The sequence below is a fragment of the Aquarana catesbeiana genome, linkage group LG09 (assembly GCF_042186555.1).
Source record: "Aquarana catesbeiana isolate 2022-GZ linkage group LG09, ASM4218655v1, whole genome shotgun sequence".
NCBI classification, from domain to species: domain Eukaryota; kingdom Metazoa; phylum Chordata; class Amphibia; order Anura; family Ranidae; genus Aquarana; species Aquarana catesbeiana.
This window is the reverse complement of record NC_133332.1, coordinates 251225078-251252065: the sequence shown is the minus strand read 5'-3', so window position 1 is coordinate 251252065 and position 26988 is coordinate 251225078. Positions and strand designations below refer to the sequence as shown.

The following is a 26988-nucleotide window of genomic DNA, read 5'->3' as shown; positions in this document are numbered from 1 at the left end:
AACCTGTAGAATTTTTTTTAAACGTCGCCTATGGAGATTTTTAAGGGTAAAGGTTTGTCGCCATTCCATGAGCCGGCGCAATTTTGAAGCGTGACATGTTGGGTATCAATTTACTCAGGGTAACATTATTATCTTTCTCAATATAAAAAAAAAAAATTGGGCTAACTTTACTGTTGTCTTATTTTTTTTAATTAAAAAAGTGCATTTTTTCCAAAAAAAGTGCGCTTGTAAGACCGCTGCACAAATACAGCGTGACAGAAAGTATTGCAACGACCGCCATTTTATTCTCTAGAGTGTTAGAAAAAAATGTATAATGTTTGGGGGTTGTAAGTCATTTTTCTAGCAAACAAAACTGTTTTTAACTTGTAAACAACAAATCTCAGAAAGTGGCTCGGTCCTTAAGTGGTTAATAGCACTTTAAGGTTAACACCAAAGTGATAACTTTGTAATCGGTGCTCCCTGGAGATCAGCAATGGCTGAGGCTGTTGTCCCATAGAGGGTCAGCTATCATTCTTTCTTTGCCCTAGAGATCCATGTTTTGTTCTGCATCAGATTGCACAAACATGCACATTGACCGGCCTGTAATTTGGACTTGTCAGAGCTGAGTTATGGGTTCTCCTCAGTTCCTGGAACGTGTCACCTCTTGGGCTCGTCCTTACAGTGAAGTCTATTTCACCGTGTACCTTATTAATGTACAGTAGGTGCTATCATCCCTCAAGGGGGCGCTGTTGTGGTTTTGGCAGTACCTTGTGTTTTTTTTTTTTTTTTATTAGATGGCTATGGATTGGTCCACAGCCGTCTCATCCAGGGGCGGACTGACAACTCATGGGGGCCCCCCGGGCAATAGGAGATTATGGGGCCACACGGTATACACACACACAGTATACACAGACCTGTTTCTATTGGATGAGAAGGTACTGGAGAGGTGGGGCAGCTATAATCTCGGGATTTTTAGAACAAAAGGATGTCGGTAAGGGACATTTCAGAGTCCCTGGTTTTACTGAGGCTGGCAACCCTGATGGGGCCCCCTAGTGACCCAGGGCCCTTGGGCAGTGCCCGAGTGGTCGAATGGTCAGTCTGCCCCTGGTCTCATCATTATCAGACTTGTACAGCTAACGTCAACTAACCCCTTCAGGTCCACCGTACGCAAATATGCCTTCTTGGCTTGAAGGGGTTATACCGGGGTGATGCTTGAAGCTGCACAGTACTGTGTTTGTTTGGTTTTTTTTTTGTTTTTTTAAAGCCAGTGGTTGGCTGGAGCTTGGAGACCCAAGTGACCAGCCGGCACGTCCACCGGAGACCCAAAATGAAGCCGGAATCGGCTCCGATTGGGTCTCCTATCTATTAACCCGGAAGCGATGTCATGACATCACTTCCGGTTTACTCGGCTGCCAATGGCGCCAATTTAAAAAAAAAAAACCCTAGTATTCCAAAACGCAGATTTTGGCGTTTTGAATGCTTTTAAGTGCAAAGGAGGGATTTAGGGTCTTTTAGAAAGACAGATCCCTCCATAAAGAGTACCTGTCACTGCTTATTATGGTCACAAGGGATATTTACATTCCTTGTGACAGCAATACAAATGATCAAAATTTTTTTTTCTTTTTTTTGCACAGTTTAAAAAAAAAAAAAAAATTAAAGTGCCCTGTCCCTCGCTTGCAGAATCGAACGCATATGTAAGTCGCACCTGCAAAACCACACATGTGAGTTATCGCCGCGATCCTTAGAGCGGGAGCAATAATTCCAGAACCCAGACCTCATCTGTAACTCTAAACTGGTAACCTGTAGGAATTTTTAAAGCATCACCTATGAGATTTTTAAGTACTGTAGTTTGTCGCCATTCCACGAGCGTGTGCAATTTCAAAGCGTGACATGTTAGGTATCTTTTTACTCGGCGTAACATCATTTTTCACACTATACAAAAAAATTGGGATTACTTTTTTTTTTTTTTTAATTCATGAAAGGGTCTTTTTTTCCCGAAAAAAATTGCGTTTGAAAGGCCGCTGCGCAAATACCGTGTGATATAAAAAATTTGCAACGATCGCTATTTTATTCCCTAGGTCTAGGGGAGATATATATATATATATATATATATATATATATATATATATATATATATATATATATATATATATATATATAATATATTGTTTGGGGGTTCTAAGTCATTTTCTAGCAAAAAATACTCTCTTTAATGTGTAAACAACAAATGTCAGAAATAGTAGGCTCTTAGGCATGAAGGGGTTAAATTGTGTGCGTTGAGAGGAACACGTACTGTATCCTATTTTATTTCTTCAAAATGAAATGACATTTCATTCCGTTCTATTCATATGCACACTAGTAACAAAACACAGATAAAACCTGGACCCTCCATAGACACCTTGTCTCTGATCAGACTGAATGGAGTTCTAATTTAGTGGGGTTTTTTTTTTTGTCTCTGCAGTGATGACTGCAAATATTAGATTTCGCCAGCAGGTGGTGCTGTAGCTAAAATCTATTCTAGACTGTAGGGCTGCAACTAACGATTATTTTCATAATCGAATAGTTGTCCGATTGTTTTGATTAATGGGATAAAATCATTAAAAAAAAAGTAATATGCAATTTTTTCGTTTATTTAAAGTAATAATGAAAATTGGGGGGCACTATTCCTCCTGGGAACACCAATGATGGGGCAGCACTATTCCTCCCGGGATCAACAATGATGGGGCATTATCCCCCCCCCTCCCAGGAACACTAATGAGGCATTATTCCCCCCCCCCCTTCCAAGGAACACCAATGGGGCACTCCCACCCCAGCAACACCAATCGGGGCACTATATCCCCCCCCCCCCCAACACCAATAGGGCACTATTCTCCCCCCCCCCCCAGCAACACCAAAGGGGCACTATTCTCCCCCCCCCCAGCAACACCAAAGGGGGCACTATTCTCCCCCCCCAGCAACACCAAAGGGGCACTATTCTCCCCCCCCCCCAGCAACACCAAAGGGGCACTATTCTCTCCCCCCCCCCCCCCAGCAACACCAAAGGGGCACTATTCTCCCCCCCCCCCCAGCAACACCAAAGGGGCACTATTCTCCCCCCCCCAGCAACACCAAAGGGGCACTATTCTCCCCCCCCCAGCAACACCAAAGGGGCACTATTCTCCCCCCCCCAGCAACACCAAAGGGGCACTATTCTCCCCCCCCCCCAGCAACACCAAAGGGGCACTATTCTCCCCCCCCCAGCAACACCAAAGGGGCACTATTCTCCCCCCCCCCAGCAACACCAAAGGGGCACTATTCTCCCCCCCCCAGCAACACCAAAGGGGCACTATTCTCCCCCCCCCCAGCAACACCAAAGGGGCACTATTCCCCCCCCCCCCCAGCAACACCAAAGGGGCACTATTCTCCCCCCCCCCCCAGCAACACCAAAGGGGCACTATTCTCCCCCCCCCCCCCCAGCAACACCAAAGGGGCACTATTCTCCCCCCCCCCCCAGCAACACCAAAGGGGCACTATTCTCAAGCAACACCAAAGGGGCACTATCCCCCCCCCCCGCAACACCAAAGGGGCACTATTCTCCACCCCCCCGCAACACCAAAGGGGCACTATTCTCCCCCCCCCAGCAACACCAAAGGGGCACTATTCTCCCCCCCCCAGCAACACCAAAGGAGGCGCGGACGTGCCTGGCCACATACAGCTGCGCCGCCACCTTGTACACAGGAGGATTCTAATGGACCGGCAGGGAGGAAGGTGCGGACCAACTAATCGATAATGAAAATCGTTGACATTGATTTTGATTATCGATGAATTTTTTCTGCCCTACTAGACTGTTTTGGTTGGACTACTAGAATCTGGACTTGTGTCTTTTTTCAACCAGACTAACTACAGTGCATCCGGAAAGTATTCACAGAGCTTCACTTTTTCCACATTTTGTTATGTTACAACCTTATTCCAAAAATGGATTCAATTCATTATTTTCCTCAAAATTCTACAAACAATACACCATACGTTTGTTTAAAGGGCTGCTGTGATTGGCCCTCTACCCTGATCTGTAATCACAGAGCACAATGGAAGCGTGCCCCGGGGAGGGGTGAGGTTCTGGGAGGACGTCTGTGTACACCCCCCCCCAGAATCGGGCGACTGCCCTGTAGCCATCATTTGGCAATAGTGCAGATTAAACATCTCTCTGGAGAAGATAGAAATTTACAGCGGTCAGGAAAGGGGGATAAGTGAGAGATGCTCAGGGGCGGACTGACAACTCATGGGGCCCCCAGGCAATAGATTATGGGGCCACACAGTGTATACACACACACACATAGTATACACACAGTACACACACAGTATACACACACAGTATACACACACAGTATACACACACAGTATACACACACAGTATACACACACAGTATACAGTACACACACAGTATACACACACAGTATACACACACAGTATACACACACACACAGTATACACACACAGTATACACACACACATACAGTATACACACACATACAGTATACACACACATACAGTATACACACACATACAGTATACACACACATACAGTATACACATACACACATACAGTATACACATACACACATAGAGTATACACACACACACATAGAGTATACACACACATATAGAGTATACACACACACACATACAGTATACACACACATACAGTATACACACACATACAGTATACACATACAGCATACACACACACATACAGTATATACACACACACACATACAGTATACACACACATATACAGTATACACAGTATACACACATACAGTATACACACACATACAGTATACACATACAGTATACACACACACACATACCGTATATACACACACATACAGTATATATACACACACATACAGTATACACATACAGCACACACACACACATACAGTATACACACATACAGTATACACAGTATACACACATACGGTACACACACACACATATAGAGTGTACACACACATATAGAGTGTACACACACATATACAGTATACACATATAGAGTATACACACACATATACAGTATACACACACTGAAAAGGTACTGGAGAGGCGGGGCAGCTATAATCTTGGGATTTATAAAAAAACACAGATTTTTACATACTGTCCCTGGTTTTATTGAGGCTGACAACCCTGATGGGGCCCTCGGGCAGTGCCCGAATGGTCAGTCCGCCCCTGCAAGGGCTTCATTTCATAAAGGAATGGTGAGCCAAACCTTGGAGGATTGTGATTATGAATCTGAGTGAAGACCTTCATTGGGAATGACTTTTCTTGATGGTTTTTCAGCACTGCAGAAGTCAGACAATGAAGTGGTCGCCATCAAGAAGCAGAGCGAAGGCTTAACGAAGGAATACGACCGACTGCTGGATGAATACTCCAAATTACAGGTGAGAGTTGGTGTCGGGATGTCTGTATTGTGTTGGTGATCCGCATGGGGAAGAATGCAACATTTCCATGGCAGCAACAACAGTGGGGGCAGGGGGTCGGGGGGGGGGGGGTTCTTGGATGGTGTAAGGTAGGGGTCTCCAAACGTTTGACAACAGAGTGCCAGCTTACTGCCCTTCAGACTTTAGGAGGCTGGACTGTGGTCAGTGGGAGTAGAAAATACCATAGGTTTGGTGGTCAGTGGGAGTAAAAAAAAAAAAAGTACCTTGTTGAGAGGAATAGTGCCCCATGATTGGTGTTAGTAGGAGGAATAGTGCCCTATGATTGGTGGCAGTGGGAGGAATAGTGCCCTATGATTGGTGTCAATGGGAGGAATAGTGCCCCATGATTGGTGTTAGTAGGAGGAATAGTGCCCTATGATTGGTGTCAGTGGGAGGAATAGTGCCCCATGATTGGTGTCAGTGGGAGGAATAGTGCCCTATGATTGGTGGCAGTGGGAGGAATAGTGCCCTATGATTGGTGTCAATGGGAGGAATAGTGCCCCATGATTGGTGGTAGTGGGAGGAATAGTGCCCCATGATTGGTGTCAGTGGGAGGAATAGTGCCCTATGATTGGTGGCAGTGGGAGGAATAGTGCCCCATGATTGGTGTCAGTGGGAGGAATAGTGCCCCATGATTGGTGTCAGTGGGAGGAATAGTGCCCCATGATTGGTGTCAGTGGGAGGAATAGTGCCCCATGATTGGTGGCAGTGGGAGGAATAGTGCCCTATGATTGGTGGCAGTGGGAGGAATAGTGCCCCATGATTGGTGTCAGTGGGAGGAATAGTGCCCCATGATTGGTGTCAGTGGGAGGAATAGTGCCCTATGATTGGTGGCAGTGGGAGGAATAGTGCCCCATGATTGGTGTCAGTGGGAGGAATAGTGCCCTATGATTGGTGGCAGTGGGAGGAATAGTGCCCTATGATTGGTGTCAATGGGAGGAATAGTGCCCTATGATTGGTGTCAGTGGGAGGAATAGTGCCCCATGATTGGTGTCAGTGGGAGGAATAGTGCCCTATGATTGGTGTCAGTGGGAGGAATAGTGCCCCATGATTGGTGTCAGTGGGAGGAATAGTGCCCTATGATTGGTGTCAGTGGGAGGAATAGTGCCCTATGATTGGTGTCAGTAGGAGGAATGGTGCCCCATGATTGGTGTCAGTGGAAGGATTAGTGCAGAACACAATGACTAATGTTGCTGGCTATAGCTGGCGGCACTAATTGCTCGGGAAAAACACAACAGGCTGGTTGTACACAAGTTGATCGTTGGATGGACTTGTGTACAATCACTGTGCCCATACATGGATCATAATGTGTCCGGCACCTGCTGACTCTCCATCCCGGCCGGCTTAACACTTCTTGCTGCTCCAGAGATGGTTCACTGAAGTTACAATCAAACCAGAAAAAAAGAAGGCGGAGACCTCGTCTCAGAAATATGAAGACTTAATAAAGTCAATTTTGAAGTTACTGGAATTGAGAAAATTGTGCTGATCAAACCTTCATCCAAGTAGCGTCTCATTCCTCCTACGAGCGGATATCCTGATGAACATCGTTTTCTCAATTCCTTTGTGAGGACAAAATTGACTTTTTATTCTGCCTTTTTTTATAAGATAACACACAAGGTTGCTGTGCCCTTTTTTTTTTCCCTTGTTAACACAACACTCATCAGTCCACAAATAAAAAGCGCACTAATGTGCACACATGTTTGACCCTCTTCTTTTTTTTTTTTTTTTTTTTTTTTTTTTTTACATCTACAGTGCCTTGATAAAGTATTCATACCCCTTAAAATTTTTTACATTTTGTCATGTTACAACCAAAAACGTAAATGTATTTTATTGGGATTTTATGTGATCGACCAACACAATGTGGCACATAATTGTGAAGTGGAAGAAAATGATAAATGGTTTTCAACATGTTTTACAAATAAATATGTGAAAAGTGTGGCGTACATTTGTATTCAGCACCCTTTACTCCGATACCCCTAACTAAAATCTAAGGGAACCAATTGCCTTCAGAAGTCAACTAATTAGTCCACCTGTGTGTAATTTAATCTCAGTATAAATACAGCTGTTCTGTGAAGCCCTCAGAGGTTTGTTAGAGAATCTTAGTGAACAAACAGCATCATGAAGGCCAAGGAACACACCAGATAGGTCAGGGATAAAGTTGTGGAGAAGTATAAAGCAGGGTTAAGTTATAAAAAAATATCCCGAGCTTTGAACATCTCACGGAGCTCTGTTCAATCCATCATCTGAGAATGGAAAGAGTATGGCACAACTGCAAACCTTCCAAGACATGGCCGTCCACCTAAACTGACAGGCCGGGCAAGGAGAGCATTCATCAGAGAAGAGCCAAGAGGCCCATGGTAACTCTGGAGGAGCTGCAGAGATCCACAGCTCAGGTGGGAGAATCTGTCCACAGGACAACTATTAGTCGTGTTCTCCACAAATCTGACCTTTATGGGAGAGTGGCAAGAAGAAAGACACTGTTAAATGAAAGCTATAAAAAGTCCTGTTTCCATGTGGGGGACACAGCAAACATGTGGAAGAAGGTGCTCTGGTCAGATGAGACCAAAATTGAACTTTCTTTATCCACCAAATATAATGTTTTGCTTTTAGACTAAAAAATAGGATTTTTTATAACACAGAGGTCCTGCCCCTCTTCTTCTGGGGTATATGTATATTGCTTTGCTACAAAAACTGAGGCACTCCCGGTATGGGAGGGGTTATATAGGGAGGCAACTTCCTGTTTAGGGTGTGCCAGTGTCCATCACCTGAAGGTGGCCTGTAACCCACATAGTAATTTACTATGGTGCTCTGTGTCCCGTGATGTACTCCAAGAAAAGGATTTTACAGGTAAGCTGTTATAAAAATCCTATTTTTTGGTCTAAAAGCAAAACACTATGTTTGGTGGAAAACGAACACTGCACATCACCCTGCACACACCATCCCAACCGTGAAACATGGTGGTGGCAGCATCATGTTGTGGGGATGCTTTTCTTCAGCAGGGACAGGGAAGCTGGTCAGAGTTGATGGGAAGATGGATGGAGCCAAATACAGGGCAATCTTAGAAGAAAACCTGTTAGTCTACAAAAGACTTGAGACTGGGGCGGAGGTTCACCTTCCAGCAGGACAACGACCCTAAACATACAGCCAGAGCTACAATGGAATGGTTTAGATCAAAGCATATTCACGTGTTAGAATGGCCCAGTCAAAGTCCAGACCTAAATCCAATTGAGAATCTGTGGCAAGACTTGAAAATTGCTGTTCACAGACACTCTCTATCCAATCTGACAGAGCTTGAGATATTTTGTGAAGAAGAATGGAAAAAAATGTCCCTCTCTAGATGTGCAAAGCTGGTATTGACATCCCCAAAAAGACTTGCAGCTGTAATTGTAGTGAAAGGAGGTTCTACAAAGTATTGACTCAGGGGGGCTGAATACAAATGTACCCCACACTTTTCAGATACCGTATATGCTCGAGTATAAGTCGAGATTTTCAGCCCTTTTTTTGGGGCTGAAAGTGCCCCCCTCGACTTATACTTGAGTCACTGCCGTCTGCCTACATGATCAGCGTGTCATGCAGACAGACAGCGGTCAGCGTGTGATATTACCATTTGGCGGCCATTCACTGTTCAAAAGCCACGCCTCCTCCTTGTATGTGTGCATGTGTCACCTACCTGTGTCCTGTGCATGTGTCACCTACCTGTGTCCTGTGCATGTGTCACCTACCTGTGTCCTTTGCATGTGTCACCTACCTGTGTCCTGTGCATGTGTCACCTACCTGTGTCCTGTGTATGCCTCCATGTGGCGAGCTCCATCCTCCGTGTGCCGCTCTGCACCGATCAGCGTGTGATAATACCATTCGGCCATTCTACGGTTCAAAAGCCCAGGCTCCTCCTCGTCTGTGATAGGCAGAAAACTCAATTTCCCAGCAGTCAGTGTACAGCCTACCACGGACATTCTCTCATCCTCATCCGTGGTATGAGGATGAGAGAATGTCCATGATAGGCTGACCGCTGACTGCTGGGAAATAGAGTTTTCTGCCTATCACAGACGAGGAGGAGCCTGGGCTTTTGAACAGTAGAATGGCCAAATGGTATTATCACATGCTGATCGGTGCAGAGCGGCACACGGAGGATGGAGCTCGCCACACGGAGGCATGCACAGGACACAGGGAGGTGACACATGCACAGGACACAGGGAGGTGACACATGCACAGGACACAGGGAGGTGACACATGCACAGGACACAGGGAGGTGACACATGCACAGGACACATGCACACAGGGAGGTGACACATGCACACAGGGAGGTGACACATGCACACAGGGAGGTGACACATGCACACAGGGAGGTGACACATGCACAGGACACATGCACACAGGGAGGTGACACATGCACACAGGGAGGTGACACATGCACACAGGGAGGTGACACATGCACAGGACACATGCACACAGGGAGGTGACGCATGCACACAGGGAGGTGACGCATGCACACAGGGAGGTGACACATGCACAGGACACATGCACACAGGTAGGTGACACATGCACAGGACACAGGTAGGTGACACATGCAAAGGACACAGGTAGGTGACACATGCAAAGGACACAGGTAGGTGACACATGCAAAGGACACAGGTAGGTGACACATGCAAAGGACACAGGTAGGTGACACATGCACAGGACACAGGGAGGCATGCAGCTGCAGATGGGCATTGTTGACCCTCTTTTTCCACTTATAGTAGCTGCTGCATTTCTCACCCTCGGCTTATAGTCGGGTAATTAAGTTTTTCCCAGTTCTTTGTGGTAAATTAGGGGCCTCGACGTATACTCGGATCCACCTATACTCGAGTATATACGGTATTTGTAAAATAAAATGTTGAAAACCATTTATCATTTTCCTTCCACTTCACAATTATGTGCCACTTTGTGTTTGTCTATCACATAAAATCTCAATAAAATACATTTACGTTTTTGGTTGTAACATGACAAAATGTGGAAAATTTCAAGGGGTATGAATACTTTTTCAAGTCACTGTAAATTTAGAGTGGACTGTAAGTTGCAAATTTTAACGGGATGTCAAACTCAAATAAAATTCCTGAAACAATTCCAGAGACTTGTCTAAAATATTATAGATGTCATCCATGTATCTGGCTAAGCTTGCAGGGCGAGGTTTGCAAAAGGTTGCCAGGCCAGATGGGAAAAATGTTCCCAGTAGCCTCTCCTCCAGAGCCATCCCTTTTGGTGCATACGGGAGGTGGGCTCTGCACATTTTGAGATGCACCTAGCCAAACCAGTGTTGTCCTGCTGAGAACCTTTGATTCCCTGCTGCCGCTCGATCCCACACCGCCATGTTGTGTTGTGTTTTTTTTTTTTGTGTTTTTTTTTTTTTTGTTTTTTTTTTTTTAACATTTAGAGACCCAATGGCTCTTCCAGGTTCTGCAGGCAGGCCTCCCGATGAATTAAACACGCTGCCTCCTAGAATACAGTGCATCCTGAAAGAATTCACAGCGCTTCACTTTTTCCATATTTTGGTATTTTACAGTCTTATTCCAAAATGGATTAAACTCATTTTACTGAAAAATATACAAATAATACCCCAACGTGAAAGAAGTGTATTTGAAGTCTTTGCAAATTTATTAAAAATAAAAACAACGAAAAAAAATGACATGTAGATAAGTATTCACAGCCTTTGCCATGACACTCAAAATTGAGTTCAGGTGCATCCTGACTCCACTGATCAACCTTGAGATGTTTCTACAACTTGATTGGTGTCCACCTGTGGTAAATTCATTTGATTGGACATGCTTTGGAAAGGCACACACCTGTCTATAGAAGGTCCCACAGATCTGGGGAAGGGAACAAACATTTCTGCAGCATTGAAGGTCCCAATGAGCACAGTGGCCTCCATCATCCATAAATGGAAGAAGTTTGGGACCACCCGGACTCTTCCTAGAGCGGCCGCCGGGCCAAACTGAGTGATCAGGGGGAAAGGGCCTTAGTCAGGGAGGTGACCAAGGACCCGAAGGTCATTCTGACAGAGCTCCAGTGTTTCTCTGTGGAGAGAGGAGAACCTTCCAGAAGAACAACTATCTCTGCAGCACTCCACCAATCAGGCCTGTATGGTAGAGTGGCCAGATGGAAGCCACTCCTCAGTAAAAGGCACATGACAGCCCACCTGGAGTTTGCCAAAAGGCACCTGAAGGACTCTCAGACCATGAGATACAAAATTCTCTGGTCTGATGAAACAAAGATTGAACTCTTTGGCCTGAATGGCAAGCGTCATGTCTGGAGAAAACCAGGCACCGCTCATCACCTGGCCAAAACCATCGATACAGTGAAGTATGGTAGTGGTAGAATCATGTTGTGGGGATGTTTTTCCGCATCAGGTATTGGGAGCTAGTCAGGATTGAGGGAAAGATGAATGCAGCAATATGCAGAGATATCCTTGATGAAAACCTGCTCCAGAGCGCTCTGCACCTCAGACTGGGGCGAAGGTTTATCTTCCAAGGTGTGCCAAGCTTGTAGCATCATACTCAAAAAGACTTGAGGCTGCAATTGGTGCCAAAGGTACTTCAGAAATACTAATGTACATGGGATTTTTTTTAAATAAATTTGCAAAGATTTCAAACAAATGTCTTTCGCCTTGTCATTATGGTGTATTGTTTGTAGGATTTTGAGGCAAATAATGAATTTATTCCATTTGGGAATAAGGCTGTAACATAACAAAATGTGGAAAAGGTGAAGCGCTGTGAATACTTTCTGGATGCACTGTATGTGTCGTATATATCCCAGGCTCTGTGCACATCATTCATCTAGACAAGTGACGTGCATTGGGGCAGGGCCGAAAATTTTTATTTAAACCCCCCCCCAAAAAAAACGTGTTAAACGCGTATAGGATGGGAGGGGTGGAGTAAAGGGAATGTCATTGGGAAGGTAAGGATCCGCTTTAAAAACCTATTTTTAAAAAATTACTGGCAGGCAGGTTTTTATTGTAGAAAACCCAGTCGCTGTCAGTCTCTAAGCAAAGCGGTGCTGTCAGTGTTTGCCTGCGCCTCTCATCCCCCTTCCCCATACCTAAACTTGCTAGATAGGCAGAAATAATCCAAGGGCAATCTGATAATGGCCCGGTAATGTCCCTGGGCACCTTTACCCATGTGACTTTCATGGCACATTGACATGTTTTAGGTTGTGCTTCCCATTAAGGGTGACTTTTTTATCAATAAACAAATAATGATGATAGATGGGGAAAGTCAGCTGACCTTCCTTAGATGAACAATGGCTACATTAATCTTCTCTTGCCGATTACACGGATTCCTTTGCTGCTTTATAAAAGGAGGGCAGACGGAATAGACTGAGGACCGGAGGACTTTTTATTTTTTTTTTGGTCATTAATGAAATCATTGACTGCATCTGTAAAATATTTGCTATTAAAGCTGTACAGGGATTTGAATTCCCTGCTCTTTTCCCTTCTCCTCTGTGCAGTGCATCTGGGATAGACTAGATCGATTTTGATTGGTCGGCTCCATCCCAGTGAATTGATCTGGTCCATCCTGGAAGTACTGCACAGAGAAGAGGGAGAACAGCAGAGATTTCCAACCCCGGAGCCCTAAGAGCTCAGGATCACCGGAGGTAAGTACAGCAGGGACCTGGGGGGTGGGGAGGGTGTACTGTGTTCATCTTTACATTTTTTTCTGTAAAGGTAGGTCTAGCACCAGACTTTTTTTTTGTTTTTTTTGTTTAGTAAATGCATGAAATATATTTGTAATGGTAACACCTCCAGGTACAGTAAAACCTTGGTTTAAGAGTAACTTGGTTTGAGACTTCAAACTGGACTTCGGGTGGTTATACCAGGATGACGCCTACAGCTGCAGGCATTATACATTTTTTATTTTTTTTATTTTTTTTTAAGCTGGCAGTCAGTCGGCTCTCTTGAAAAAACAATCCTAGCGGCTAAGTAGCCGCTGGACTGCTTTTACAAGCAGCGGGAGGTGACATCTCTTCCACCGCTTTCTCTGGCTCTTCCGTCCCTCCGTAAGACCCGAGCGACCAGCCAGCACGTCTGCCAGCTGGTTGGAGAGTCAAACAAAGCTAAGCTTTTGGCTATGGTAACCCGGAAGTGATCACCTGATATCACTTCCGGTTTACCCGGATGTCAACTGTGCCATTTCTAAAATCGAAAGCATTGGAAAAAAGCCAATTTGGTGTTTTTTGAATGATTTTAAGGGCAGAGGAGGGATTTGGGGTTTTCGGCTATGTTCACACTGGGTCAGGGGTGCGTTGGCGGTAAAGCGCCGCTAGTTTTAGCAGCGCTTTAAACCCCCACTAGCGGCCAAAGAAAGGGTTAAAAGTGCCGTGTTGAGGTGCTGCCGGCGCTTCAGCACCACTGCTCATTAATTTCAATGGGCAGGGCGTTGTGGGAGCGGTTTATACACCTCTCGCGCACCGCCCCAAAGATACTGCTTGCAGGACTTTTTTCCCATCCTGCAAGCGCACCGCCCCAGTGTGAAAGAACTCGGGCTTTCACACTGGGGAGGCATAGGAGGCGCATTACAGGTGATATTTTTAGCGTTAAAACGCCTGAAAAGCACCCCAGTGTGAAAGGGGTCTTATAGATCCATGATCTCTTGATCTCTGTCACAAGGCATGTTTACATGCCTTGTGACAGCAATAAGTGATTAAAAAAATAAAACAAAACAACAGTGTAAAATAAAACAGCGTTTGTCCCACACATGTGATGTATCGCCGTAAGTGTCAGATTATGGCCGTTAAATCTACCACCAGACCTCCTGTAAAACTAAAGTGGTAACCTGTAAAGGTTTTTAAAGTGTCGCCTATGGATAGTAAAATTTACTTAATTTGTTGCCGTTGTGCGGGTATACACAATTTTAAAGCGTGACTAGTTTGGTATCTATTTACACGGCCTCATCTTTTATATTTAAGAAAAAAAAGTAAAAAACGTTCTACGTTATTTGTAAATGTTTGGGGTTTTCTTTTTCTCCCAAAAAAATTGTGTTTTAAAAAATCACTGCGCAAATACTGCGTGACATAAAAATTTACAACACCCACCAATTTATTCTCTAGGGCCTCCTGCTTTAAAAAATACATATAATGTTTGGGGAGATCTGAATAATTTTCTAGCACAAAATACACATTGTTACATATAAACAAAAAGTGCCGGAAAAGGCCTTGGTGTTCTTCTCGGGTGTTCTTCTCGGGTGTTCTTCTCGGGTGTTCTTCTCGGGTGTTCTTCTCGGGTGTACTTCTCGGGTGTACTTCTAGATCAGGAGTCTCCAAACTTTTTAAACAAAGGGACAGTTTATTGTTTTTTAGACTTTAGGGGGCCTAAACTGTGACCAGTGGGAGCTGAAAAAAGTTCTGGTGTCAGTGGGAGTAAGCAATGTCCCATCTTTTGGTATTAGGGGGAGGAATGGTGGCCCATCACTGGTGTCAGTTGAAGGAATGGTGGCCCATCACTGGTGTCTGTGGGAGGAATGGTGGCCCATCACTGGTGTCCGTGGATGGAATGGTGGCCCATCACTGGTGTCCGTGGATGGAATGGTGGCCCATCACTGGTGTCCGTGGGAGGAATGGTGGCCCATCACTGGTGTCCGTGGGAGGAATGGTGGCCCATCACTGGTGTCCGTGGGAGGAATGGAGAACCATCACTGGTGTCCGTGGGAGGAATGGTGAACCATCACTGGTGTCCGTGGGAGGAATGGTGAACCATCACTGGTGTCCGTGGGAGGAATGGGGAACCATCACTGGTGTCAGTGGGAGGAATGGGGAGCCATCACTGGTGTCAGTGGGAGGAATGGGGAGCCATCACTGGTGTCAGTGGGAGGAATGGGGAGCCATCACTGGTGTCAGTGGGAGGAATGGGGAGCCATCACTGGTGTCAGTGGGAGGAATGGGGAGCCATCACTGGTGTCAGTGGGAGGAATGGGGAGCCATCACTGGTGTCAGTGGGAGGGATGGTGGCCCATCACGGGTGTCAGTGGGAGGGATGGTGGCCCATCACGGGTGTCAGTGGGAGGGATGGTGGCCCATCACGGGTGTCAGTGGGAGGGATGGTGGCCCATCACGGGTGTCAGTGGGAGGGATGGTGGCCCATCACGGGTGTCAGTGGGAGGGATGGTGGCCCATCACGGGTGTCAGTGGGAGGGATGGTGGCCCATCACGGGTGTCAGTGGGAGGGATGGTGGCCCATCACGGGTGTCAGTGGGAGGGATGGTGGCCCATCACGGGTGTCAGTGGGAGGGATGGTGGCCCATCACGGGTGTCAGTGGGAGGGATGGTGGCCCATCACGGGTGTCAGTGGGAGGGATGGTGGCCCATCACGGGTGTCAGTGGGAGGGATGGTGGCCCATCACGGGTGTCAGTGGGAGGGATGGTGGCCCATCACGGGTGTCAGTGGGAGGGATGGTGGCCCATCACGGGTGTCAGTGGGAGGGATGGTGGCCCATCACGGGTGTCAGTGGGAGGGATGGTGGCCCATCACGGGTGTCAGTGGGAGGGATGGTGGCCCATCACGGGTGTCAGTGGGAGGGATGGTGGCCCATCACGGGTGTCAGTGGGAGGGATGGTGGCCCATCACGGGTGTCAGTGGGAGGGATGGTGGCCCATCACGGGTGTCAGTGGGAGGGATGGTGGCCCATCACGGGTGTCAGTGGGAGGGATGGTGGCCCATCACGGGTGTCAGTGGGAGGGATGGTGGCCCATCACGGGTGTCAGTGGGAGGGATGGTGGCCCATCACGGGTGTCAGTGGGAGGGATGGTGGCCCATCACGGGTGTCAGTGGGAGGGATGGTGGCCCATCACGGGTGTCAGTGGGAGGAATGGTGGCCCATCACGGGTGTCAGTGGGAGGAATGGTGGCCCATCACGGGTGTCAGCTTGGGAGCATATGGGCATGGGTAAATAACAGGCAGGGAGAAACAGCGCTCAGGGTCTTTGGTGCAAATGTTTATAATGTGGTAATCCTCAAGGAGTTAAGTAGATGTAAGGCTGGTTGTAAAAAGCCAGCCCAGTAGATGCAGAAAAAAACATCAGTTTATTTCATCTATTGATCAAGTCATTAAAATGACAATAAGAGCATGCGATACCAGAGGCTCCGGGCTGTGATGGGATATCACACCCAAGTTCTGATGAGAAGGCCAATGAAAAGATGGCAAGGTAGCAGCCTGTGGATTTCGGTCCTTTTGTGTCCAAGCTCGGTGTACCGGTGCGCAGCGGATGACGTCGGGACCAGTCACTGGGTGGCAGAAGGGAAAGGGCCACAAGGAGCCAAGTATGGAGCACAAGCATGAGGGTTGCAATGACGACGTGTTTCACACGCATGTGCTTTGTCAAGTCATGGAGAAGCTGGCAACCAATATTTCTTTATCGTACATCGTGGGACACAGAGCACCATAGTAATTACTATGTGGTATATAGGCACCTTCAGGTGATGGACACTGGTATACCCAATACAGGAAGTTTACTCCCTAGATAACCCCTCCTCCTTCCAGGAGTACCGCCAGTGTCTAAGGTGTTGGTCACAAGTGAAGATGTGCTCTGAGGAGCTCCAGGAGGGATCTTTGCTGGATTTAAATAGCCTCCCTAGACTGGATCCATCCAAAGTGCCACTGAGGCCAAAGTGGATGGTACCCGGGCCTCGTATACGAAGCACAAGGTTTTGCCTGTTTGTTTCTGGCGGGGTGCTTTTACAAGTCCAAGGGAGTGGATAAAAAGGGACCCGGTCCTTGAAGGTTTGCTAAACACAGCCTGCCGTGATGGGTGAAAGTTGGATTGACTGTTAAATCAGCAAATCCTGCGGCGGGAATAAGGTAAGGGGAGAAAATTAGGAACTAAATGGTACATCTATGATTATTTCTTTAAGAAAAAATGTTGTCATGCCTTAAAACTCCACTAGAGAGAGTATGTGCACATACCTTAATCTTCACTGTCTTCACTGTAAAGCTCAGTGTCAGTCTTGTGTGAGGCCGCAGCAGCTTGCACAGGGGGATTCCTCTCAAGGTAAGAGATTCGCCAAATACTTTTCTCCCCCCTGATGGGACCAGAAATGTTAGGGAATCAGCGGTGGTTGTACCCGCACCCCCCCCCCCCTGTAATACACCGAACCACCCAACCCCCGCCCCCCCGAAGGTCCCGAGTTTTGCTCCAACAGTTCTTTCCTCTGCCTGCTTGTGTCATGGGCTCTCCTCCCCCGTATTGGGTCTGTGGACCCGAAAGCCGCCGGAGTGCGGGAATATTTTTCAAACGAAAAGGAGGGGGGTGGGTTTACGAAGGGGCGCGGAGCTGTGAAACTGAGATGTCAGACCCATTCTAGATCTATAGAATCTAAATCAGTTCCTGAAGATCCACTCCTTTCGCATGGAGTCAATCAAGTCAGTGGTTTCTATCCTACAATGAGGAGAACTTTTGGCATCTATCGACATCAGGGATGCATATCTGCATGTTCCTATATTTCCCACTCATCTAAGGTTTCTGCGGTTCGAGGTAGAACAGCAGGATTTCCAGTTTGTAGCCTTGCCCTTCGGGCTAGCTACAGCACCCCGGGTGTTCACAAAAGTCCTGGCCCCACCTCTAGCCAGGTTAAGGGCACAGGGCATAACAGCCTTGGCGTACCTAGATGATCCATTGCTAATAGACCGTTAATAATAAATGATGTGCTCAAAAATACTCCAAGCAGTTCTCTATTATGACATGTGATGTCTATAAACAGAGGAACTTGGACGTGTGATGTCCAAAAAAAGTCAGTGACAAACTTCAATCATGTGTGATGATAATCCTCAACCACATGTGGATATGATATGGTGACCGTCTTTAACTTCAAATATGTATGATGTAATAACAGTTGATAGTAGATCCACCACCAAAGATACCAGAAGCTGCTTACCAGAGGGACTGAACTCAAATAGGTGTACACCTAGTGAGTCAATCAAGCTTTGTGGTATAATATACCAAGGGGATCAGATGCTCTATCCAGATATGACCTCCAGATGGACTTCCGAACAGGTGTAAGGTATGGATAGACTCAGTAGATATAGGCAGTCAGCCCTACCATTTAAAGAAAATGCAGTGACCGTGGTGCCTCAAACCAAAGTGACTCTCACTCACAGTGATTTTTTTGGCACCCCTGGACTGCCACTCCAGGGGCACATACTCCATAGGCTTTCAGGACCAACCCTGACCAATGGCCCAGACCACAGCAGCCCCCACTCAAGGCAGAAAGGAATGAAGTTCAGGGAGCTTGGTGAGAGCCCTTTACCTACAGGCTCCAACGTCGCTCCCATCACTCCTTCCTAATTACATTCGGGAAATACTAACCACTCCCCCCCCCCCCCCCCCCTCCCAAAGAAGGAGTAAGTGTTCTCTTCCGAATAATTGTCCGTAGCTAGAGCTATCACAATCTAGGCCAGAAGGCCAGGGACCCAACCCTCTGGCCAGACCCAGATGCAGCACCCATCCTCACCAGGTGCACCCTTCCAGATGGCTCAGACTCAACCATCGGCCAGCCCCTAGTATCTGTCGGGAAGCGTGGCATAGTCCCTGCTGAAACCGCCTTTTCAGGCACTATTACACCATTGGAATTGCTGGCTCTCCTCTTTGAGAGTAGCACAGCGCCGCCTCTGGAAACTGATAAGAACAGATACTACACTTGATCTTAGCCAAAAGGCTGAGAAATTGTCCTTCAAAGTGTCAAATTGGGTGAAATGTGCAGTGCTTATGTGATCATATAAATCTTAACAAATAATACAAAAGTATTACAAAAGAGTACAAAAACCGTGAATAATAAATTACGTGCTCAAAAACACTCCAAGCAGTTCTCTATTATGACATGTGATGTCTATAAACAGAGGAACTTGGACATGTGATGTCCAAAAAAAGTCAGTGACTCAACCACATGTGGATATGATATAGTGACCGTCTTTAACTTCAAATATGTATGATGTAATAACAGTTGATAGTAGATCCACCACCAAAGACACCAGAAGCTGCTTACCAGAGGTATTGAACTCAAATAGGTGTACACCTAGTGAGTCAATCAAGCTTTGTGGTATAATATACCAAGGGGATCAGATGCTCTATCCAGATATGACCTCCAGATGGACCTTTCGAACAGGTGTAAGGTATGGATAGACTCAGTAGATATAGGCAGTCAGCCCCATCATTAAAAGAAAGAGTTAGGCATATAGCCTAACTCCGTATAGAAATTTTAATAGATGAAAAGCAAAGGAAATACACTCACGTGTTTAGCAGTACAATCAAGCGCTTGTATAGAAGAAGACAGTGGTCTCGGCATATCCTCCCAGGGATGCTGCCTTCCTCTTTCTTTAAATGGTGGGGCTGACTGCCTATATCTGAGTCTATCCATGCCTTACACCTGTTCGGAGGTCCATCTGGAGGTCATATCTGGATAGAGCATCTGATCCCCTTGGTATATTATACCACAAAGTTTGATTGACTCACTAGGTGTACACCTATTTGAGTTCAATCCCTCTGGTAAGCAGCTTCTGGTGTCTTTGGTGGTGGATCTACTATCAACTGTTATTACATCATACATATTTGAAGTTAAAGACGGTCACTATATCATATCCACATGTGGTTGAGGATTATCATCACACATGATTGAAGTTTGTCACTGACTTTTTTTGGACATCACACGTCCAAGTTCCTCTGTTTATAGACATCACATGTCATAAAAGAGAACTGCTTGGAGTATTTTTGAGCACATCATTTATTATTAACGGTCTATTAGCAATGGATCATCTAAGTACGCCAAGGCTGTTATGCCCTGTGCCCTTAACCTGGCTAGAGGTGGGGCCAGGACTTTTGTGAACACCCGGGGTGCTGTAGCTAGCCCGAAGGGCAGGGCTACAAACTGGGAATGCTGCTGTTCTACTTCGATATATTATACCACAAAGCTTGATTGACTCACTAGGTGTACACCTATTTGAGTTCAATCCCTCTGGTAAGCAGCTTCTGGTGTCTTTGGTGGTGGATCTACTATCAACTGTTATTACATCATACATATTTGAAGTTAACCACTTCACTACCCGCCCATAGTCAAATGACGGCCTCAGATGGGATCTCCCATCCTGGGTGGCCGTCATATGATGTCCCGAGCTTCCCGGCGTGCCATTGCTCGGGACCCGGTGTGTGTGCTCGGCGGCCGCGATTGCCGCCGGGCACCAGCGATTGCCCGTTAACCAAGCAGGACCGTGGATCTCTGTGTGTAAACACAGAGATCCACGTCCTGTCAGTTGAGAGGAGACCGATCTGTGTTCCCATTGGAAAATTTATTATAGCAAAAAGTAAAAAATATTGTTTTTTTCAAAATTGTCGCTCTTCTTTTGTTTATAGCGAAAAAAATAAAAACCGCAGAGGTGATCAAATGCCACCAAAAGAAAGCTCTATTTGTGGGGAAAAAAGGACGTCAATTTTGTTTGGGTATAGAGTCGCACAACCGCGCAATTGTCGTTTAAAGTGCGACAGCGCTGAAAACTAAAAATTGGTCTGGGAAGGAAGGGGGTGAAAATGCCCTGTATTGAAGCGGTTAAAGACGGTCACTATATCATATTAACATGTGGTTGAGGATTATCATCACACATGATTGAAGTTTGTCACTGACTTTTTGGACATCACACGTCCAAGTTCCTCTGTTTATAAACCTCACATGTCATAATGGAGAACTGCTTGGAGTATTTTTGAGCACATCATTTATTATTCACGTTTTTTGTACTCATATTATTTGTTATGTGATCATATAAACCAGGGGTCTCAAACTGGCGGCCCTCCAGCTGTTGCGGAACTACAAGTCCCATAATGCCTCGGCCTATGCTTTGTAACTTTCAGCCTTGCAAAGCCTGGGAATTGTAGTTCTGCAACAGCTGGAGGGCCGCTGCACATTTCACCCAATTTGTCATTTTTGTAACTTTATCCACTGCTGTGCTGGCTGCTTTAGTTTTTTTCAATTTTTGTTTGATTTCTTTTATAGACAGCGCGGTATATATGTGTTTTATAATTTACAGTCCTTCAAAGTGTGACAGCGCTGAAAGCTGAAAATTGGCCTGGGCAGGAAGGGGGTAAAAGTGCCTGGTATTGAAGTGTTTAAAATTCAACTGATACTTTAAGTAGAAAAAAAGGCTTCTGCGGCTCTCATTGTAAGAATTGAAAAAAAAAAAAAAAAATATTGTTGGTCCTTTTTGGTTAGACAAGCCTGCATTGCCAGGACACGTGTCAGCTGGGACCCTTCCCTCTGTTCAGCTGATGGAACATTTTGGGTTGTTAAACAGCAGCATGGCTGCCAGGAAAAAAAAAAAGGGGAAATAACAGATGCAGTTTCTGATGTACTGTACACTAAATAGTGTACAGTACATCAGAAACTGCATCTCTGTTATTTCCCTTTTTTTTTTTTTTCCTGGCAGCCATACGGCAGGCTTGGGAAGTAAGAAGAATAGAATATACTAGATTAGGGGTTTCTACCCATGTCCGTTCCTTGCTCCTGATCGCTTTGTAAGATGGGGTTGCCATGTGTTTTTATATTCAGTGGCTGAAGTGTATAAATGAATGAATCGTAAGGCGAGTAAACCACTTGACCTCCGGAAGATTTACCCCCCTTCATGACAAGACCATTTTTTGTGATGTGGCACTGGGTTACTTTAACTGGCAATTGCGCGGTCATTCGGCACTGTACCCCCAAAAGAAAAACGTCCTTTTCCCACAAATAGAACTTTCTTTTGGTGGTATTTGATCACCACTGTGTTTGTTTATAGCGGCAAATAAAAAAAAAAAAAAAAAAATCTTGAAAAAAAGTTTTTTTTACGTTCTGCTATAAAACGCATCCGATATAAAAATTGGAAACAAAAACTATTTTCTTCATCAATTTAGGCCAATATGTATTCTAACTAAATAAGCGTATATTAATTGGGTTGCACAAAAGTTATAGCGTCTACAAACTATATGGGATGTTTTTAAATTTTTTAAATTTTTCTTACTAGTAATTAGGGTTGCGCCGATACCGATAATTTGCCCAAGTGCTTGTACTCGGGCAAATGCTCCCGATGCCTGAGCCGATACCTTTTGTATGAAGAGGCGGCTCCCGGAAGTCAGTGGGCGGAGCAGACAGCGAGTCCTGGGCTGGCAGCAGCGGAATGTGAGCTGGCTGGGGGCAGGGGTGTGGGTCGCACTCGGAGCAGTCAGAACCGGTGACCCGGGCAGTCACGTTCGTCAATGGAATTAATGTCGGAGATCGAACAGCGCGACGCCCATCTTGGTACACCCTGCACTCGGCCTCAGTAAGCCCCCAGTCACAAGGCGGCAGTGGACATCTTGTTACACCCAGCCCATATAGTTCACTAACTATATGGCCTGGGTGTAGCAAGATGTCCGCTGCTGCCTTCTAACTGCTGGCTTACTGAGGCCGAGTGCAGGTTGTACCAAGATGGGCATTGCAGCACTTGTATACCCGAGAAAGTTTGAAGTTTGACTGTTATTGTTTCTCTCATCATTTCATTGCCACTGCCTGCCCATCAGTTGCACCTATCAGTGCCCATAAATGCCACCTATCAGAGCCAGTAAACCAGTGCCCATAAGTGCCACCTATCAGAGTCAGCATATCAGATCCAGCATCAGTGCCATCTATCAGTGCTGCAAATCAGTGCCACCTATGAGTGCCCATCAGTGCTACTGTCACATGACATTAAAAAAAAAAGTATCGGTAATCTGTATCAGCGAGTACTTGAAAAAAAGTATCAGTACTTGTACTCTGTCTTAAAAAAGTGGCATCGGTGCAACCCTACTAGTAGTGGTGACAATCAGTGACTTATAGCGGGACTGCAATATTGCGGCGGACATTCTGACACCAACTGACACTTTTTGGGAACCAGTGACACTAATTTAGCGATCAGTGCTAAAAATATACACTGTCACTGTACTAATGACACTGGCTGGGAAGAGGTTAACAGGGGCGATCAAAAAGTTAACTGTGTGCCTAGCCAGTGCTTTTCTAAACTGTGGGAGGTGCTTTTACTAGGGGAAGACATGGATCTTAGTCCCGGCTTTGCTGAGACACAGGATCCGTGCCTTTCCTCCTGTCAGAACAGCGATCTGCCTTGTTTACATAGTCAGATTGCAGTTCTGTCTCTCCGGCTGATGATCGGCGGGTGCCGGTGGACATCGAGTCCACGGTACCTGCCGCTGGGCTCCTGCTGCGTGTGATCATAGCGGGAGCGAGCCACCGTTGGCATGCATGCGTGCCCCCTGCCCACAAGCCTGCCTGTCCAGCCAGATCTTGTGTATGTATACGTGAGCCAGCGCAGAGGTGCCGTCCTGTAGCAGTAAAACTGCTATGGGGCGGACCTTAAAGAGGAATTCCGCAGACACCTTTAAAAATAGTCAGCAGCTACATGTACTGTAGCTGCGGACTTTTAACATTAGGACACTAACCTGTCCTGGAGTCCAGCGATGTCGGCACCATAGCCCAAGTTTACATTGGCTGCTGCCGCCACCATTGCTGCTGAGGGAACTCGGCAGTGTAGCCTTTTGGCTTCACGGCTGGGTCTCTACTGCGCATTGCGTGAAATGCCCTGCGCTCTCTCACTGGCCCGGCAGAAGGAGGGAGGAGGAGGGGGGGCGAGCTGCTTACGTATTTGACTTCGGCCCGGTCTTCTGGAAATGGGGATAGGGTACCAAAAAAAAAAAAAAAAACAGGTACCGCGCTCCCCCCCGAAAGGTGCCAATTGTGGCACCGGAGGAGGGGGTTCAGATAAGCGGAAGTTCCACTTTTGGGTGGAAATCTGCTTTAAGTGGTTAATTAGCACTACTGAAGTCACTCCACCTTTGGAAAAGGTTCCTGTACTACAGAGGTTCTCAACTCCTGTCCTCAGGGCCCACTAACAGGCCAGGTTTGCAAGATAACTGAAATACATGACAGGTGATATCATTTGCTGCTCAGTGATTGCAGTATTCTAGTCTTCATCTCCCCAAGGTAATACTTAAAATCTGGCCTGTTAGTGGGCCCTGAGGACAAGAGTTGAGGGCCACTGATGTACTACTTCAAGGCGACTTCTATCCGACTTGTGCTCATAGACTTTAATGGAAGTCGGATCCTCCTCTATGTTGATGTGATTTGGATCCGACATTACAGGAAGATTGCATAGGCATTCCCTGTGGTGTAGCCCCTCCCTTGCTTCAAAGTAGTACTCAAGTCGCATCAAGTCGCCAGGAAGCTGCATGGAAAAGGGGGGAAGGCTATGATTAAGCACCAGGAAGACTGTGAAATGTGTTAGTTTGTTCATGCGTTTTCTCCACCATATGCTGTATGGATTGTTGTTTTATCCTTTGGAACCAATAAAGGTGATTGAAGCAGTGTGCGGCCGTCCAGGGTGTTTTTTTTTTTTAAATACCTGAGGCGCTAATAGGCTTCAAAATAGGGTGTTTTCGGGATGCAGAGCATTGCGTCTGGAGCCCACCCAGTTGTGTTGCAAAAGCGAATGAACATTCGCTGTTGCAACACTGATCCTCATCCTGGCCAATCGGGAAGCGGGTCTGATACCCGATTGGCTGAAGGGACAGGCGATCCTATTGAACGCCTAAGAGGAGGGGAGGAGATACACGGCGGAAGCGAGGAGAAGATGCAGGAGCTGCTGCCCGATGCCTGCCGCTGCCCTATCCCGCCGCCGCTGCCCGATGTGTCCTCTGCCTGGATGGGGTAAGTGCCGGTCGACCGGCAGACAGTGAGATGGGCTGGTTGTTTGCCACCACCAGCCGCCACTGGAAGGGAACATCAAAAATGACCCGTTCTTTTTCTAATCTTCCCATTGAGTGGTCACTTTAATAGTTCTGTGTTTTGGAACCTTGAGAAGGTAGTCGTGTCTTTATAGATATCTCGTAGAAAGTCAAACAATGGGCATACTGTACTTGGGATAGAGTAGTTAAGGGATATAAGTCAGCCAACGTGGAATAAAAGTTTGCTTGTAGAGCCAGTAAATTTCCACGCATCTGAGAAATTGTAAGGAGGATTTTCTGTGGAACGTAGAAGGAGAGTCTGTGCACTCTGATCACCTGCGGTTGCAAGTATTCACCTGCCAGAGTACGTGCGTCCCTGCTTGTCACGTCGGCATATAAAGTCACGGGTTGAGTTGTAGTATGATCACACCGAGAGTCAGGCTAGATGCTAGTAATAAAGATAAGGCTAACATTGGCGGAGAGGAGGGGCCCAGGGCCGCTCTTGTTAAACACAATGCGATAGGGCGCAGCTATTTACAACCCCTGTCTACTTAGTGCTGGGAATGTGTAAGTGTTTTGCCAGAAGTATTGGGACGCCTGCCTTTACATGAACATCAGTGCCTGACCTCACAAATGAACTTCTGGAAGAATGGTCAAACATTCCCATAGACACACTCCTAAACCTTGTGGACGGCCTTCCCAGAAGAGTTGACGCTGTTATAGCTGCAAAGGGTGGGCCAACTTAATATTGAACCCTACGGGCTAAGACTGGGATGTCATTAAAATTCATGTGCGTGTAAAGGCATGGCATCATACACATACTGTGTATATGTGTGCACATAGAACAAGTAAAACAAGTATTGAACACGTCACCATTTTTCTAGGTAAATATATTTTTAAAAGGTGCTACTGACATGAAATTTTTTACCACGTGTCGGTAACGACCCATGCAATCCATACATCCAAAGACACCAAAACAAACAAGTTCAGAAATGAAGTTCTGTGTAATAAAATGGAAGGACACAGGGAAAAAGTATTGAACACGCAAACAAAAATTTATTTAATACTTTGTACAAAATCCTTTGTTGGCAATGACAGTTTCAAGATGCAGCTTCCTGTATGGAGACACTAGTCTCCTGCGTTGCTCAGGTGTGATTTTGGCCCGTTCTTCCACACAAACAGTCTTCAAATCTTGAAGGTTCTGTGGACCTCTTCTATGAACGCTGATCTTTAGTTCTTTCCATAGATTTTCTATTGCATTCAAGTCAGGTAATTGGCTGAGCCATCCTAGCAGCTTTATTTTCTTTCTTTGAAACCAATGGAGAGTTTCCTTGGCTTTGTGTTTGGGATCATTGTTTTGCTGAAATGTCCACCCCTCATTTCATCTCCATCATCCCGGTAAATGGCAGCAAATTTTTATCAAGAATGTCTTGGTCCATTTTTCCATTCATCCTTCCTTCATTGATATAAAGTTTGCCAGTACCACCCATCCACATCATGATGTTCTCACCTTCAAACCTCACTGTTGGTATGGGGGGTGTTTTTGGGGTGATGTGCCATTTGACCTCCAAACATGGTGTGTATTATGGCATCCAAAGAGTTCAATTTTGGTCTCATCTGACCAGACTATATTCTCCGAGTATTTCCCAGGCTTGTCTAAATGTTCTGCAGCAAACTTTAAATGAGCTTCAACATGCTTTTTCTTCAGCAATGGAGTGTTGCGTGGTGAGCATGTATACAGGCCATGGTGGTTGAGTGCATTACTTTAAAGCAATTGTACCTGCTAATTCCAGGTCTTTCTGAAGCGCTACACAAGTGGCCCTTG

General features: G+C 46.1%; 1 protein-coding gene and 1 pseudogene across 1 annotated transcript in view; one reads left to right on the top strand and one right to left on the bottom strand.

The window, feature by feature from the left end:
• Positions 1 to 26988, top strand: part of BCAP31 (B cell receptor associated protein 31) — an 88870-nt gene that overhangs the window by 47173 nt on the left and 14709 nt on the right. Inside the window, exon 7 of the mRNA XM_073600170.1 lies at positions 5297 to 5397. Coding sequence (XP_073456271.1) covers positions 5297 to 5397 — 101 coding nt within the window. The remainder of the gene's footprint in view (positions 1 to 5296; positions 5398 to 26988) is intronic.
• Positions 19020 to 19122, bottom strand: LOC141109063 (U2 spliceosomal RNA; annotated as a pseudogene).